The 15,011-nt window shown below is 34.0% G+C and overlaps 2 protein-coding genes across 2 annotated transcripts; both read left to right on the top strand.

The window, feature by feature from the left end:
- The first annotated feature begins 217 nt into the window (after positions 1–217).
- On the top strand, positions 218–1,168 carry LOC118628568 (olfactory receptor 52D1-like). Its single transcript, XM_036259549.1, has one exon. The coding sequence runs from the start codon at positions 218–220 to the stop codon at positions 1,166–1,168; it is 951 nt and encodes a 316-aa protein (XP_036115442.1).
- An 11,787-nt stretch (positions 1,169–12,955) lies between these two features.
- Positions 12,956–13,900, top strand: LOC118628567 (olfactory receptor 52K2-like). The gene has a single exon (XM_036259548.1). The coding sequence runs from the start codon at positions 12,956–12,958 to the stop codon at positions 13,898–13,900; it is 945 nt and encodes a 314-aa protein (XP_036115441.1).
- Positions 13,901–15,011: the final 1,111 nt, after the last annotated feature.

Here is a 15,011-nt window from a genome sequence, read left to right as displayed (position 1 = left end):
CTAAAAACAGTCATTTGGTATGTTATTAGTAATTTTATTAATCTGATTCTACTGACTTTAAATATTCCAGATTATGAATTTGAATTGCTTTTAACAACACATCATTAATGGCCCTTCTGCACAAAATCTCCATACGTTTTAGCATGTGGTTGTGATCATCTTGGCATAGCAACTTTATCTTCGGAAGTACTCATAAAAATACAAAGGAAAAATGATCATGCCTCTTCTCAATATTTCTCATCCCTCTCCCGACACCTTTTTGCTGATGGGCATCCCAGGACTAGAGCGCCTGCATGTCTGGATTGGGATTCCCTTCTGCTCCATGTACGTGGTGGCTGTGGTGGGCAATGTGACCATCCTGGCTGTGGTGAGGGCAGAGCGAAGCCTTCACGAGCCTATGTTCCTCTTTCTGTGCATGTTGTCGGTCACCGACCTGGTCCTCTCCTCATCTACGCTGCCCCGCATGCTCTGTCTCTTCTGGCTCGGAGCCCACGACATTGCCTTTGATACCTGTTTGGCCCAAATGTTCTTCATCCACAGCTTTACTGCCGTGGAATCGGGCTTCTTTTTGGCCATGGCCATTGACCGTTATGTGGCCATTTGTCATCCACTGCGCCATAGCACCATTCTCACCCATGTTCACATCACTGTAATGTCTATCATTGTGGTGATTCGGGGGGTAGCTTTCTTTTCCCCACATCCCATCCTGCTCAAACAGCTGCCCTACTGCAGGACTCGAATCATTGCCCACACCTACTGTGAGTTCATGGCTGTGGTGAAGCTGGCGTGTGTGGACACAGGAACCACGAAGCGTTACAGCCTCAGTGTGGCTACCATCATTGGCTCCTGTGATGCCGCTCTCATTGCTGCATCCTATGCCTTCATTCTGCGCTCTGTATTCCGCCTGCCATCGCGAGAAGCTAGCTTTAAAGCTTTGGGCACCTGTGGCTCCCACGTCTGTGTTATTCTTGTCTTCTACTCCACAGCTGGGTTTTCCATTTTTACTCACCGTTTTGGGAAAAATATACCTGCACATATCCATATTTTTATTGCAAATATGTACCTTTTGCTGCCCCCTTTTCTCAATCCCATTGTGTATGGAGTAAGGACCAAGAAAATACGTGAACATGTTCTTAGGATACTAATGGTCAAAGTTTCTAAATTTTAGATGGATCAATGAAAGAGTGGGTTCAAGAATAAATGGAAGAAAAAGAGGTGATGTAAGGAAAATAATAAATTTTCACTCCCACAAGCCGAATTCCACTTACCACTTAAAAGATATTTTATCTATTAAAGTCTGTAAATTCCAAAAATTCTAACTTGAGAAGGTATTTCAGCTTTTTTCTTTATTTAATATTGGAGAAAATAATAATTTCCTTCTAAGTATGTGTCTTTTGGAGGATAATTATGACTAGAGAGTGAACAATAAAGGAAGGGGAAAAGGATAAATAAGTAACAGAAAATAACTTCTCCAGAGAACTAAATGATGGGCAGTATATATCTGGCCATTTGAAACCAGTTGATTTATGTATGTGGCTATAATTTCATAGAACAGGTGATCAGTGTTGTATCTCTTCTGTAATAGAAAAAAGAATTATTGTTCATTAGATAAAAGAGTGGGAGTAATCATCTATAAATATTAAACATTATATACTAAGCAAATTTCTCAACAAATTGGATTTAGTGTGAAGGCTCTAATTTTAGTATTAAGGCTTCTCCATTTTCTAGAGAAAATTTGATAGAGGTGAGTATATTTCATAAAATAAGCTAATATGAAGTCTGTTATCCATTAAAATTGAGGTCATGAATTCCCATTTTGATAATTACTAGGCTATCATGTGCATTGATTCTGCCTCTTTTATTAATTAGGTGACTTGGGACCCAGTACCAAGATAGAAGCCCTGAAATTTCTTATTAGCAACAATGTTGAAATAGTCCATTTACTGCCCCAGTACCAAAGACTTACATTTTTCTGGAGTTCATTGGCACTAGATTCCCAACCCAGTTACCTATTTCTCATTATTTCTAAAAATATATAACCTAAAATCTGTGGGCCTGTTTATGTGGGCTTTGGATCTGTAAAAACTGTTTCTTGAAACTTATGCTTTGAGACATTTTATCTTTCCTTGCTTATTATATTAGAAGCTCACACCCTTTGTTAAACACACAGACTAACATCTCTGGATTCAGTAGTCTCACTTCAAAATTCAGTCAAACTAAAAAATGGGCAGAGGACCTGAATAGATACTTCTCCAAACAGGACATACAAAAATCCAAGAGACATATAAAAAAATGCTCAACGTCACTAATCATCAGAGAGATGTAAATTAAAATGACTATCAGATATCACCTCAAACCTACCAAAATGGTGACCATCAAGAAATCCTCAAACAACACCTGGCAAGGGTGTGGAGAAAAGGGTACCCTAGCACACTGCTGGTGGGAATGCAGACAGTGCAGCCACTATGGAAAACAATATGGTGTTTCCTCAAAAAATTAAAAATGGAGCTGCCATTTGACCCAGTGATCCCATTTCTTGGAATATATTCTAAGAAGCCTGAAACACCAATCAGGACAAACATATGCACACTTATGTTCATAGCAACACTATTAACAATCGCTAAGATCTAGATACAGCCCAAGTGCCCATCAGTAGATGAGTGGATTAAAAAACTGTGGTACATTTACACAATGGAATATTATGCAGCTATAAGAAAAAGAGATGTCTCACCCTTGGAGACAACATAGAGGGACCTGGAGAGTATTACGCTAAGCAAAATAAGCCAATCAGAAAAAGACAAGTACCACATGATCTTACTTACATGTGGAACATAATGAACAAAATAAGTTGTCAACCAAAGGAGATCCAGAATCATGGAAGTAGGGAGCAGACTGAGAAATCTCAGAGGGATGGGGGGGGGGGTGAGAGGGGAAGAAAAAGATAAACCAAAGAATTTATATGCATATATGCACAACCGATGGACACTGACACTAGGCTGGGGAAGGCAGGAGGGGGTAGGAGTGGGAAAGAGGGAGTCAATGGGGGGAACGGGGGGCATATGTAATACTTTCAACAATAAAAATAAATTTAAAATAATAAAATAAAAAGATTAAAAATATGGGGAGAGTGTGAAGTTTCTATTTTGGAGAACTAGAAATATGTGGTCATCTTTTCTTTGATTTTCTAATAGGTGTGCAAACTAAACATATTCTTACTTTGGTGTAATTTAGACTTCACGACCTTTTTCCAAGTAGTCTAATCACTCAATATTAAAGGATCCAGGCTTTATGGTTAAACTGCTTGAGGTCAAGTCCAGTATTCTTAGCTTGGCTAGACTTATTGTTATTTAATTTCTCTTCCCCTCAATTTCCTAATATTTAAACATAAGTGAGAATAGCACCTACCTCCTACAGTTGTGTGATGATTAAATGAAACATGTGAAGAATATCAGTGCTATGGCACAGAGGAAACACAATAAATCTTATTTTTTAAATTCGGCAATTATTATAATTTTCAATGTCCTCTGCACTGTGTTTAAACTGCTTAAGGAAATTATTATTATACCCTATTTATTATTACATCCTATTTATTATTACAGTCTTTGCAACTGTTCAATATTTGTATTTTTTATTTATAGAATAAAAATATTTGATTCCATTCCCTCTTAGCCACTTATTTGGTAAATCTACCAAACCCTTAAAAACAAAAATCTTTTTTTCTCTTTTCTGCAGAGTATGTTGCTTAATTCCATGTCATACATTGATAACTTTAAGCTGTACAGTGATAACTTTAAGCCATACATTGATAACGTTAAGCCCTTCTGGAGAGTAAGATAATGTTAATGCAGTGCAATAGAATAATGATAAGAATATAGTAATTACTTTTAATGTCTTTTGTTGATAAAAATCATTTAATAATTTATTTATATATTTAAATTTATGGGGTTGACATTGGTAGATAGAATCATATAGATTTTCCAAGTATACATTTCTAAGATACGTGATCTGTATATTGCATTGTGTGCCCACCACCCAATGTCAGATCATCTGCTCTCACCATATATTTGGCCCCTTTACTGCCCGCCCCCCTCTGGTAACCACCAAACTGCTGTCTGTGTCTGTGCATTTCGGTTTTAGATCCCACATACGAGTGAAACCATATGGTTCTTAACTTTTCCTGCCTGACTCATTTTGCTTAGCATAATATGCTCAAGGTCCATCCATGTTGTCACCAATGGCAGTATTTAATCTTTTCTTATGGCTGAGTAGTATTTCATTGCATATATGTGCCACATCTTTTTTATCCATTCCCTACTGAATACACTTTGGTTGTCTTCAGGTGTTGGCAACCATGAATACTGCTGCAATGAACATAGGCATGCATATATCTTTGCAAATAAATATTTTTGAATTTTTTAAGTAGCTACCCAGAAGAGGGATTGCTGGCTCATATGGTACCTCTATTCTTAATTTTTTTTGAGGAACTGCCGAACTGATTCAATAATAACTGTACCAGTTTACATTCCCACAAGTAGTGAATAAGGGTTTCTTTTTCTCCTCAACCTCCCTAACACTTATTATTACCTGTGTTGTTGATAACAGCCATTCTATGGTCAGGTGGTATCTTTCCCTAGTGGCTAGCAAAGTTGAACATATTTTCATGTATCTGTTGTTCATTTGTATGTCTTCCTGAGAGAGGTGTCTGGTTCATGTTCTCTGCCCATTTTTTTAATGGGACTCTTTGCTTGGTGTTGAGTTGTATGAGTTCTTTATATATTTTGGATATTTATCCATTGTCAGAGCTATTGTTTGCAAATAGCATGTCCCATTTGGTTGGTTGCTGTTTCATTTTATTGCCAATTTCTTTTGCTGTGCAGAAGCTCTTTAGTTTAATATAGCCCCATTTATTTATTTTTGCGTTTACTTCCTTGCCTTTGGGGTCAAATTCATTAGATGTTCTTTAAGACCAGTTTACAAGTTCAGTATCTATGTTTTCTTCTATGCAATTTATTGTTTCAAAGCTTATATTTAGGTCTTTGATCCATTTTGAGTTAATTTTTGTGCATGAAAACTAAATATAGTCTAGTTTGATTATTTTGCATATGGCTTTCCAATGTTCCCAGTACCATTTATTGAAGAGGCTTTCTTTTCTCCATTGTGTGTTTTACACTCCTTTGTCAAAAATAATTTGCCCATATACATGTGGTTTCATTTCTGGGCTCACAATTCTGTTCCATTGGTCTGTGTATCTGTTTTTCTATCAATACCATGCTGTTTTGATTATCAAAGCTCTGTGGTATAATTTGAAGTCAGGTAAGTATTGTGATACCTACAACTTTGTTCTTTTTTTTTTTTTTCAGGATTATTTGACTATTAAGGGTCTTTTATGCTTCCATAGAAATCTGGTGATTTTTTGTTTTCTTGTTTTTTAATGATACTGGGATTCTGATGAGGATTGCATTAAACCTGTATATTGCTCTAGATAACATGGCCATTTTAACTATGTTGGTTTTTCCAATCCATAAACATGAAATATCTTTTCATTTCATTGTTGTTGTTGTTTTTTCAATCTCTTTTAATAATGTTTTGTCGTTTTCAGTATATAGGTCCTTCATATTCTTTGTTAAGCTTATTCCTAGCTATTTTATTCTTTTTGTTGCAATTGCAAAAGGAATTATTTTTTGTTTCTTTTTCTGAGGTTTCATTGTTAGCACATGAGAAAGCAGGTGATTTTTGTACATTGGTTTTTTATCTTGCAAATTTTCTGTATTGTTGATTGTTTCTAATACTTTTTGGTGGATTTGTTAGAGTTTTCTATTTGTAGAATCATGTTATCTGAAAAAAGTGACACTTTTAATTCTTCCTTCCCAATTTAAATGCTTTTAACTTTTTCCCCTTGCCTGATTGCTCTGGCTAGGACTTCCAAAATAATGTTTAGTAAGATTGGTGAGGATGGGTACCTTTGTCTTGTTCCTAATTTTCAAGGAAAGCTTTCAGTTTTTCACCGAGTATGATATGTTCTAAGGGATTGTCATGCATGGTCTTTATTATGTTGAGGTACTTTTCTTCTACACCCATTTTATTGAGTGTTTTAATCATAAATGGATATTGTATCAAATGATTTTTCTGAATCTATTGATAAAATTATATGATTTTTATCCTTTGTTTTATTAATGTGGTGTATTATATTGATTGATTTGCATATGTTGAACCACCCATGTGCCCCTTGAATGAACTGCACTTGAAGATGATATAAACTTTATAAAATACATTGTTGTATTTGATTTGCTAGTATTTTGTTTAGGAGTTTTGCAGTTGTATTCATCAAAGATATTGCTCTGTACTTTCCTTTTTTTATGTGTTATCCTTGCCAGATTTTGGTAAGAGGATTATGTTGGCTTCATAAAATGAATTAGGAAGTATTGCCTCTTCTTCAATTTTTTGGAAGAGTTTGAGAATAGGTATCAAATTTTTGAATATTTGGTAAAATTCACTAGTGAAGCCATCCTGGACTTTGATTTTTGGGGAGGTTTTTCATGGTTGTTTAAATTTTCTCATTGTTGATTGGTCTATTAAGATTTTCTAATTCTTTATGATTCAGTCTAAGAAAATTATATATGTTTAGAAATGTATCCATTTCTTCCAGGTTATTGATTCTGATGACATATAGTGTTTCACAGTGTTCTAGTTGACTCTATGTCTGTGATGTTTGTGGCAATTTCTTTTTCATTTCTAATTTTGTTTATATGAGCCTTTTCTTTTTTTTTTTCCTTAGTGAATCTAGTCAGGGATTTGTCCATTTTATTAATATTTTCAAAGAATCAGCTATTTGTTGTATTAATTTTTTTGTATAATCTTTTAGTTCTTTATTTCACTCAATTCTGCTCTAATTTTTATTATTTTCTTTCTTCTGCTGACTTTGAGTGCTTTTGTTCTTCTTTTTCTTGTTCTGTAAGATGTAATGTTAGGTTGTTTACTTGGGTTTAGTCTCATTTTTTGAGACAGTCCTGTAGTGACATAAACTCCCCTCATTATTGCTTTCACTACATTGCAGAAGTTTTGATGTGTCACATTGCCATTCTCATTTGTCTCTCTATATCTTTGGATATCACCTTTTATTTCTTCTTTGACATAGTCATTTTTGATGGTATTTATTTGATCTTCACATATTTATGGAGTTCTCTAGTTTTTTTATGTACTTGATTTCTAATTTCAAAGTACTGTGTCAAATTCGATAGAATTTCAAATTTTTTGAATTTATTGAGTTTAGTTTGTGACCCAACATATAGTCTATCTTTGAGAATGTTTCTTATGCACTTGAAAAAAATGTTTAATCTGATGTTCTGGACTGAAATGCTCTGTAAATGATACATTTGGTCCAATGTATCATTTAAGAACAATATTTCTTTTTTTTATTTAGTTAATTAATTTATTATTGTTACAGAGGTTACTCCTTTTTCTCCCACTGATGCCCCTTCCACTTTCTTCCCCGCCCTGTCCCCAGCTTTGTTGTCTATGTCCATTATTCATGCATACATGCAATTAAGTTCTGTGGTTTATCTCTCCCCCACCACCCCCTATTCTGGGAATGGTCAGTCTGTACCCCACTTTCACGTCACTGGCACTACCCCATTCCTCAGGCTGTTATGTTCATTATATTCCACAAATAAGTGAGATCATACGATACTTGTCTTTCTCTGTTTGGCTTGTTTCACTTAGGATAATACTTTCCAGGTTGCTCCATGTTGTCGCAAAGGACAAGAGATCTTTCTTTCTTACAACTGCATAATACCCCATTGTGTATATGTACCACAGCATTTTTATCCATTCGTCGACTGATGGAGTCGAGGGCTCTTTCCAGATCTTAGCTATTGTAAATAGTGTTGTTACAAACATGGAGGTACATATATTCTTTCTGATAATTGTTTCAGGCTTCTTAGGGTATATTCCAGGAAGTGGGATCACTGGGTCAAATGGCAGTTCAATATTTATTTTTTGAGGTAATACCATATTGTTTCTCATAGTGGCTACACCAATCTGCATTCCCACCTGCAGTGTACTTGAGCCCCTTTTTTCCACACACTCCAACACTTGTTGTTTGATGATTTGTTGATGGCGACCATTCTGACAGGTGCGAGGTGATATCTTGTTGTTGTTTTAATTTGCATCTCTCTTATGTTTAATGATGTTGAGCATTTCTTCATATGTCTCTTAGCCATCTGTGTGTCCTGTTTGGAGAGGTACCTATTTAGTTCCTCTGCCCATTTTTTAATTGGGTTCTTTGTCTTCCTTTTGTTGAGTTGTATGAACACTCTATATGTATTAGAAATTAACCCCTTATCTGATATATCGTTGTCAATTATGCTCTCCCATACAGTGGGTAGCCTTTCCATTTTGATGATTGTATCTATTGCTGTGCAGAAGCTTTGGAATTTGATGTAGTCCTATGTGTTCATTTTTTCCTTTGTTTCTGTTGACTTAGATGATATATCAGTGAAAATTCTGCTGCCTATGATGTCTGAAATTTTGTTGCCTATAGTTTCTTCTAAAATTTTTATGGAATCATGAGTGACATTTAAGGCTTTGTCCATTTTGAGTTTATTCTTGTGTATGGTGTAAGTTGGTGGTCTAGTTTCATTTTTTTGCATGTAGCTGTCCAATATTCCCAACACCATTTATTAAAGAGACTGTCTTTACTCCACTGTATGCTCTAATGTCCTTAATTTTTGTTCATCCACTCTTGAATCTATAAATAATACTTCTAATATTTTCCCATCTACATCAATAATTCTTTCTTGCTTTTTTTCCTTCTTTCTTTCTTTCTTTAATAATAGCAATTCTTATTGGTATGATGTGGTATCTCATTGTGGTTTTATTTTGTATTTCTCCTATAATTAATGATGTTGAGCATCTTTTTATGTTCTTATTATCTATTTGAACATACTTTCTTTGAACAAATGTCTATTCAAGTCCTCCATCTATTTTTAATATAGTCATTTTTGTTATTGTTATTGGGTTGTGAGATTTTTTAAAAAATACATTCTAAATTTTAATTGCTTATCAGATCCACAGTTTACAAATGTTTTCTCTGAATCTCTGAGTTGACTTTTTACTGTGTTGATGGTGTCCTTTGATGCACAAAGTTTTTTAATTTTGGTGAAGTTTAGTTTATTTATTTCTACTTTTCTTGTCCTTGTTCTGTTGCCTTTGTCATAACTAAGAAATCATTGTCAAACTTAATGTCATGAAAGTTTTTTCACTAAGAATTTATTAGTTTTATTTCTTCCATTTAGATTTTGATCTATTTTGAGAGTTTTTTCTTTTTCTTTTTTCTAATCATGTAAGATAGATGTTCAACTTCATTCTTTTGTATGTATATATTTGGGTTTTTCAACACAATTTCTTGAAAAGACTAACCTTTTCCAATTAAATGGTCTTGGTACCTTGGCAGAAATTATATAAACATATTTGTGAGAGTTTATTTTGGGACTTTTCAGTCTATTCCATTGTCTGTTTACAATTTATTCCAGTAAAATACTGGTTTGATTTTCATAGGTTTGTAGTAAGTTTTGAAATCATGAAATCCAAAATATGTAATCTAGTTTTCAATATTATTTTGGGTATTTGTGGTCCCTTGATATTAAATATGGAATTTTATATTTCTGCAAAAAAATAATGTCATTGATTGCATCTTTCATAGAAATTGTGTTGAATATGTAGTTTAGGTAGTATTTGCTTATTAAAATATTGTTTTCTAACCCATGAATATAAGATGTATTTCCATTCATTTGTGTTTTCTTCAGTTTTTTGTAACATTTTTTGTAGTTTTCAGTGTGAAATTTGTAATTTTAGTTTAATTTTTTGCCTGTTTTATTTTTTAAGTGTTATTGTCAAGAAAATGGTTTGCGTAATTTCTTTTTCAGATTGATCATTGATAGGGTATAAAATGCAACTGATTCTTGCATGTTAATTTTGTATCCTGTAATTTGCTCAATTTGTTTATTAGGTATATTATGTGTATGTGGATATGTGTGTGTGTGATCCTTATAGTGTTCTATTTATAAGATCAATTTAGTTGCAGAGAATATTACTTTTTCTTTTCAATTTTGGTGCCTTTTATTTCTTTTTCTTGTCTAATTTATCTGGCTAAGATTTTCAGTGTGATGTTGAATACAACATGCAAAAGTGGGCCTTCTTATCTTGCTCCTGACCAAAGAGGGATAGTTTTCATCATTTAGCACAAAGTAGTTCTGGGTTTTTCACATATAACCTTTTTTATGTTGAGGTTGCTACTATTTTTTTATTATTCCCTTTCTAATATTTTAAAAGAGATAATTAGGAGGACAATACTCTGTCATTTAATCAACTAAAGAAAGTTTTGAAGTCACTAGCCCTATAACATTATGAATGGCCTCTCTATTAGTCAGAAGTGAACCAGGAAATAACATTTTCGTATTTATTTCAGAGCATTGTTAATACAGCTAATTATTTACACAATTATACAACATCTGAGAAGCCTCAAATTTGACAGTGAGGTGACCCAGAAATTAGAAATCACAAAAATCCACACCAACTCTAGCCAGCAAAACACTGAGGCACCACTTGTTAAATCACATTCAGAAATGAGGCTCCCCCCACAAGAAGATGAAACCATGGAAGTGACCTCTGGCAGAATCTGAAGCCACGAAATCGATACAGTAGAAGAAATTGTGAGAGAATTTCCTCGTATTCCATTGAACAAACCCTGCCTAAATACAGATGATCTGTGATCCTATGAAACATAGCCTGCAATGTTCACTTTTCCTGAAATGCAAAGCAGAAAAAAAAAGATGAGAAAGAACATATCTGTAGCAAAACATATTCAATCATTACATAGCATCCCAACTAAAACACATGGGGGAAAATGCCTACCCTGTACTTAAACAATAAAATTTAGAGGAATGCAAGTATAAGAACATGACTATAAAATGTTCTGGAGTTTTCGTTGATTTTCAGAACTAAAACTGGTCCAGGTGGATTACTTAAGAATATCTAGAGGCATGTGAAGATATTAATATAATCACCTTGATTTTTTATAAAGTTGTTGCTCCAAAATATCGTCCACTCTTAGCTCTCATTACATGTGTTGTAAGAAAGCATTCAGTGCTTAAATCCAAAGATACAATAAGTCAATTATAGCACAAAACCTGGAGTCCAGAGACTGTCTCCTATTGATGTCTAAGCTCAGAATCAGGTGGTATGGACACCATAAGACTGAATCCCTCCAAGAGACTAAATGTTGCCCATAGAGAGAAATTAGTGAAACTGCCTATAATCAAACAGCATTCTCCTAAGAGTCTATATATAGAATATTCCTCATAGGCCTCTGTTCCCCCAGGGTAAGAAGAGTAATGGCACCTGTCGTAATTGATCCAATATTATGTTGGGCCTCAGGCAGAACAGTGAGACCATCTCTTTGTGGAGGTAAGAAAACCAGGTTATAGACAGCAGAGGTGTGGTTCAAGTCAGAAAGGAAGATTCAGTGCTTCCATGAGAAGGGAATGGAAGAGCCTAGGCTGGAGGTCCTAGGTCTAGTCACAGCAGTGTGATTCTCTGAAAGATGACACAACTTCTTGACTTGACAAAAAATAAGGTAGAAGAAGATTAACCTCATATTTAAGCTGAGATGTGCACGTTCTTCATGTTTTTTGTTAACCTAGCCTCAGAGTTTAGTCCTGAACTACATTTACTCAAAACCTTGTTTTTATTAAACTTTGTTGTATTCAGACTAATATGATGCCTATTATATAATCTTATTTTACACAAATATTTGAACCAAAGTAATGACTTATCAATTTAAAATTCAGAATTCTTAGGATATCTTTCCAAAACAATTCTTCATACATTCCAAGACACAATTCCGATAATCTGGCCCAGGGCAGTGTTGGGGACAGTCAGTCATTATGTCTCTCTTGCATCAATGTTTCTTTCGCTTTCTCTCTACTTCCCTCCCTTCCACTATATTGGAAAAAAAAAGAAAAATCAATGGAAAAATATTGTCAGGTGAGGATTAACAAAAATAAAATAAATAACCTGATATCTTGAGCCAAGAGTTGCATTTAAGTTTACTTTGGGAAGCAAAAATCAGCATCAACTTCTTTTTATAAATGAAGAATATATTGTGTAACTTCTGGAAGAATTTAATTGATCATTTTTAAAAAGAATGCCTAATGCCCATGTTTTCCAGTCTTAGTCACTTTCTGTGCTGGATTATCTTTGCAAAATAATGATTTCTTACCATTCTATTTGGATGATTTTATGAAGATAAAGCTCCTTCCTTTATGAAGTCAATGACTCATTTTTCAATATAAGATCAGATTTGTTCTCACTTCTTTATTGACCCAATTTTTCTTTGGTATTTCCCACATCTTCTTTCTCCTTATAACTGTAAGCTCAACTTTGGGAGTAGGGTAAGAGGAGTTAAATATACAAATGGCTGATCTCATTCATGATGATTAGCCTTTTTTTTTTTTTTACTGTTTCAGATGGTATAATATTATATCTCAGTATTCAAGAATTTATCAACTACTACCTCTATAACACTACATAATATTGCTAAAATATATTTAGCCAAATTGACAATATGTTCTGAAAGAAAGGACAAACAAGGCAGAGGAAAGAGAGAGAGAAAAAGAGAGGTAGGTAAGGGGGGAGAGAGAGGGAGAGAGAGAAAGAGAGGGAGAGAGAGAGAGAATTCCTTTCCACTACTTATCTTACTCAATATGCACAGACCCAAGTATCTGATACATTAAGACAATTTATTACCAAAGAAATTATTCAATAACCAGTTTCATATTAGTAGATATTAACATCTTTCCCTGACCATAACAACAACAAAAAAGCTTTGATCTTTATATATTTAAAATATGTGTGATGTTTAATTTGGACAGGATCACGGATATCCATTATTTGCATAATGGTAGATTGTAACAGAACCAGTCTTCAACCCACCACCTTCCTACTGCTTGGCATTCCAGGATTGGAGGATGCCCACATATGGATCTCCATCCCTTTCTGCTTGGTCTACCTAGTGTCGCTGATGGGAAATGTTGCCCTTTTATTAATTGTCAAGACAGACCACAAACTTCATGAACCTATGTACATCTTTCTATGCATGCTCTCAATGGCTGATTTGATGCTTACTTCGTCTACACTTCCCAAGATACTCAGTCTCTTCTGGTTCAATGACAGAGAGATCTACTTTGAGGCCTGCCTCACTCAAATGTATCTTATCCATTCTCTGTCTACTATGGAATCTGGATTTTTCTTGGCCATGGCTTTTGACCGCTATGTAGCTATCTGCCACCCACTAAGACATTCCACTATCTTAACACCTACAGTGATTGTAAGTTTGGGTCTGTTCATTGTCTTCAGAGGACTTGTCCTCCTCAGTCCACACCCTTTCCTTCTGAGGTGGCTTTCCTACTGCAAAACGAATGTCATCTCTCATACTTACTGTGAGTTTATGGCTCTGATAAAGCTGGTTTGTACTGAGACCAAGATTCGTAGAGCCTACAGCCTAATTGTGGCATTCCTGACAGCGGGATTGGATTTCATATTGATCATCTGTTCCTATGTCTTTATTCTTTTCACTGTCTTCAATCTTCCATCCAAAGCTGCCCGCCTCAAGACCTTAAGTACCTGTGTCTCTCATGTGTGGGTCATCTCGCTGTTTTATACACCATCCTTTTTCTCTTTTCTCACTCATAGATTTGGTCATCACATTGCTCCCCATATCCACATTTTGGTAGCCAATACATACCTACTAATTCCACCCATGATGAATCCTATTATTTATGGTGTTAAAACCAAAAGAATCAGGAAAGGATTCTTTAAGTTGCTAGCAGTAAAATGTGTTTGACTTTGCAAGGTTTGAGATTCCCCAGCTCATCAACAAAGATGAGAGTTTTATTAAATAGCAAATCTTAAGAATGAATCAGCATTACCTTAAAGTAGAAAATTTTTCAGCTAAATTTTGGATTAATCTTGAATAGTAAAGCTTGGTAAGTATGTCGACTTCAGTGAGCAGGAAGAATAGAAGATACAGAAGTAGAAAAAATTAGAGGAAAATTTATTATTATTATTATTTATCTCCCTAAATCTAGTATTTACTAATTTTCAAGATTTATTAAGCCATAAGTAACCTTATATTGAAATAATGTTAATGAAGTCTAATTTATCTTATTTTCTTTTCTTTTATGAGTCATGCTTTTTGTGTCATAACTAAGAAATTTATTGCTTAATTTGGGTTATGAAAATTGTCTCCTATAAATTCTTTGAAAATACTGTTTCTTGACATGTGAGATTTTGATTAAGGTTTATGTATGATACAGGAATAATAACTTACAACCCATTGTTGTACATTTGAGTCTTAAATAAAGTAATATACATTAATAATTCTGAACATAATCAAATATAGTTTCTCCTTTATGTAACAAATTTTTCTAATGTCTGTGTAACCCTCCTGAATCAAATATAGTACATTTTTTAAAAAAATAACATAATTTCCAAAGAATTATATGAAAGTAAAAATAACAACATATTTACTTCTGTATAACAGTACTAGATGACATAATAAAATAATCAGGTCCTTGTGCCCATGCATAGATAAATGTGAATATGAAAGTTATAAATGACAGTTAATCCTGGTATATTTTATGGATTACTCAAACGCCATGAGAAATGTTGCATTTGGTTATATAGTTTTTAAAATATATATATATATTCTTATTGAAAAAAAATGTTGAATAACTATTATTACTCATAATGTGAACACAAAAATATACCATATTCTCTGATATACATGATAGTTACTTTTCTAGAATATCCAGTGCATGTTTACATGTTAGAAGGATGAAAACATAATTTATAAAAACTAGTAAAACGAGGTAATAAAAAAAAAAAAGCTACATTCAGAATAGTAAATACAAAGCAAGGTAAAATTATACATTCAAAATATTACAATGTTTTTC

The sequence above is a fragment of the Molossus molossus genome, unplaced genomic scaffold (assembly GCF_014108415.1).
Source record: "Molossus molossus isolate mMolMol1 unplaced genomic scaffold, mMolMol1.p scaffold_m16_p_13, whole genome shotgun sequence".
In the NCBI taxonomy this organism is placed as follows: Eukaryota; Metazoa; Chordata; class Mammalia; order Chiroptera; family Molossidae; genus Molossus; species Molossus molossus.
Note: the sequence above shows the minus strand (reverse complement) of the source record. Positions and strands in the feature narration are given on the sequence as shown.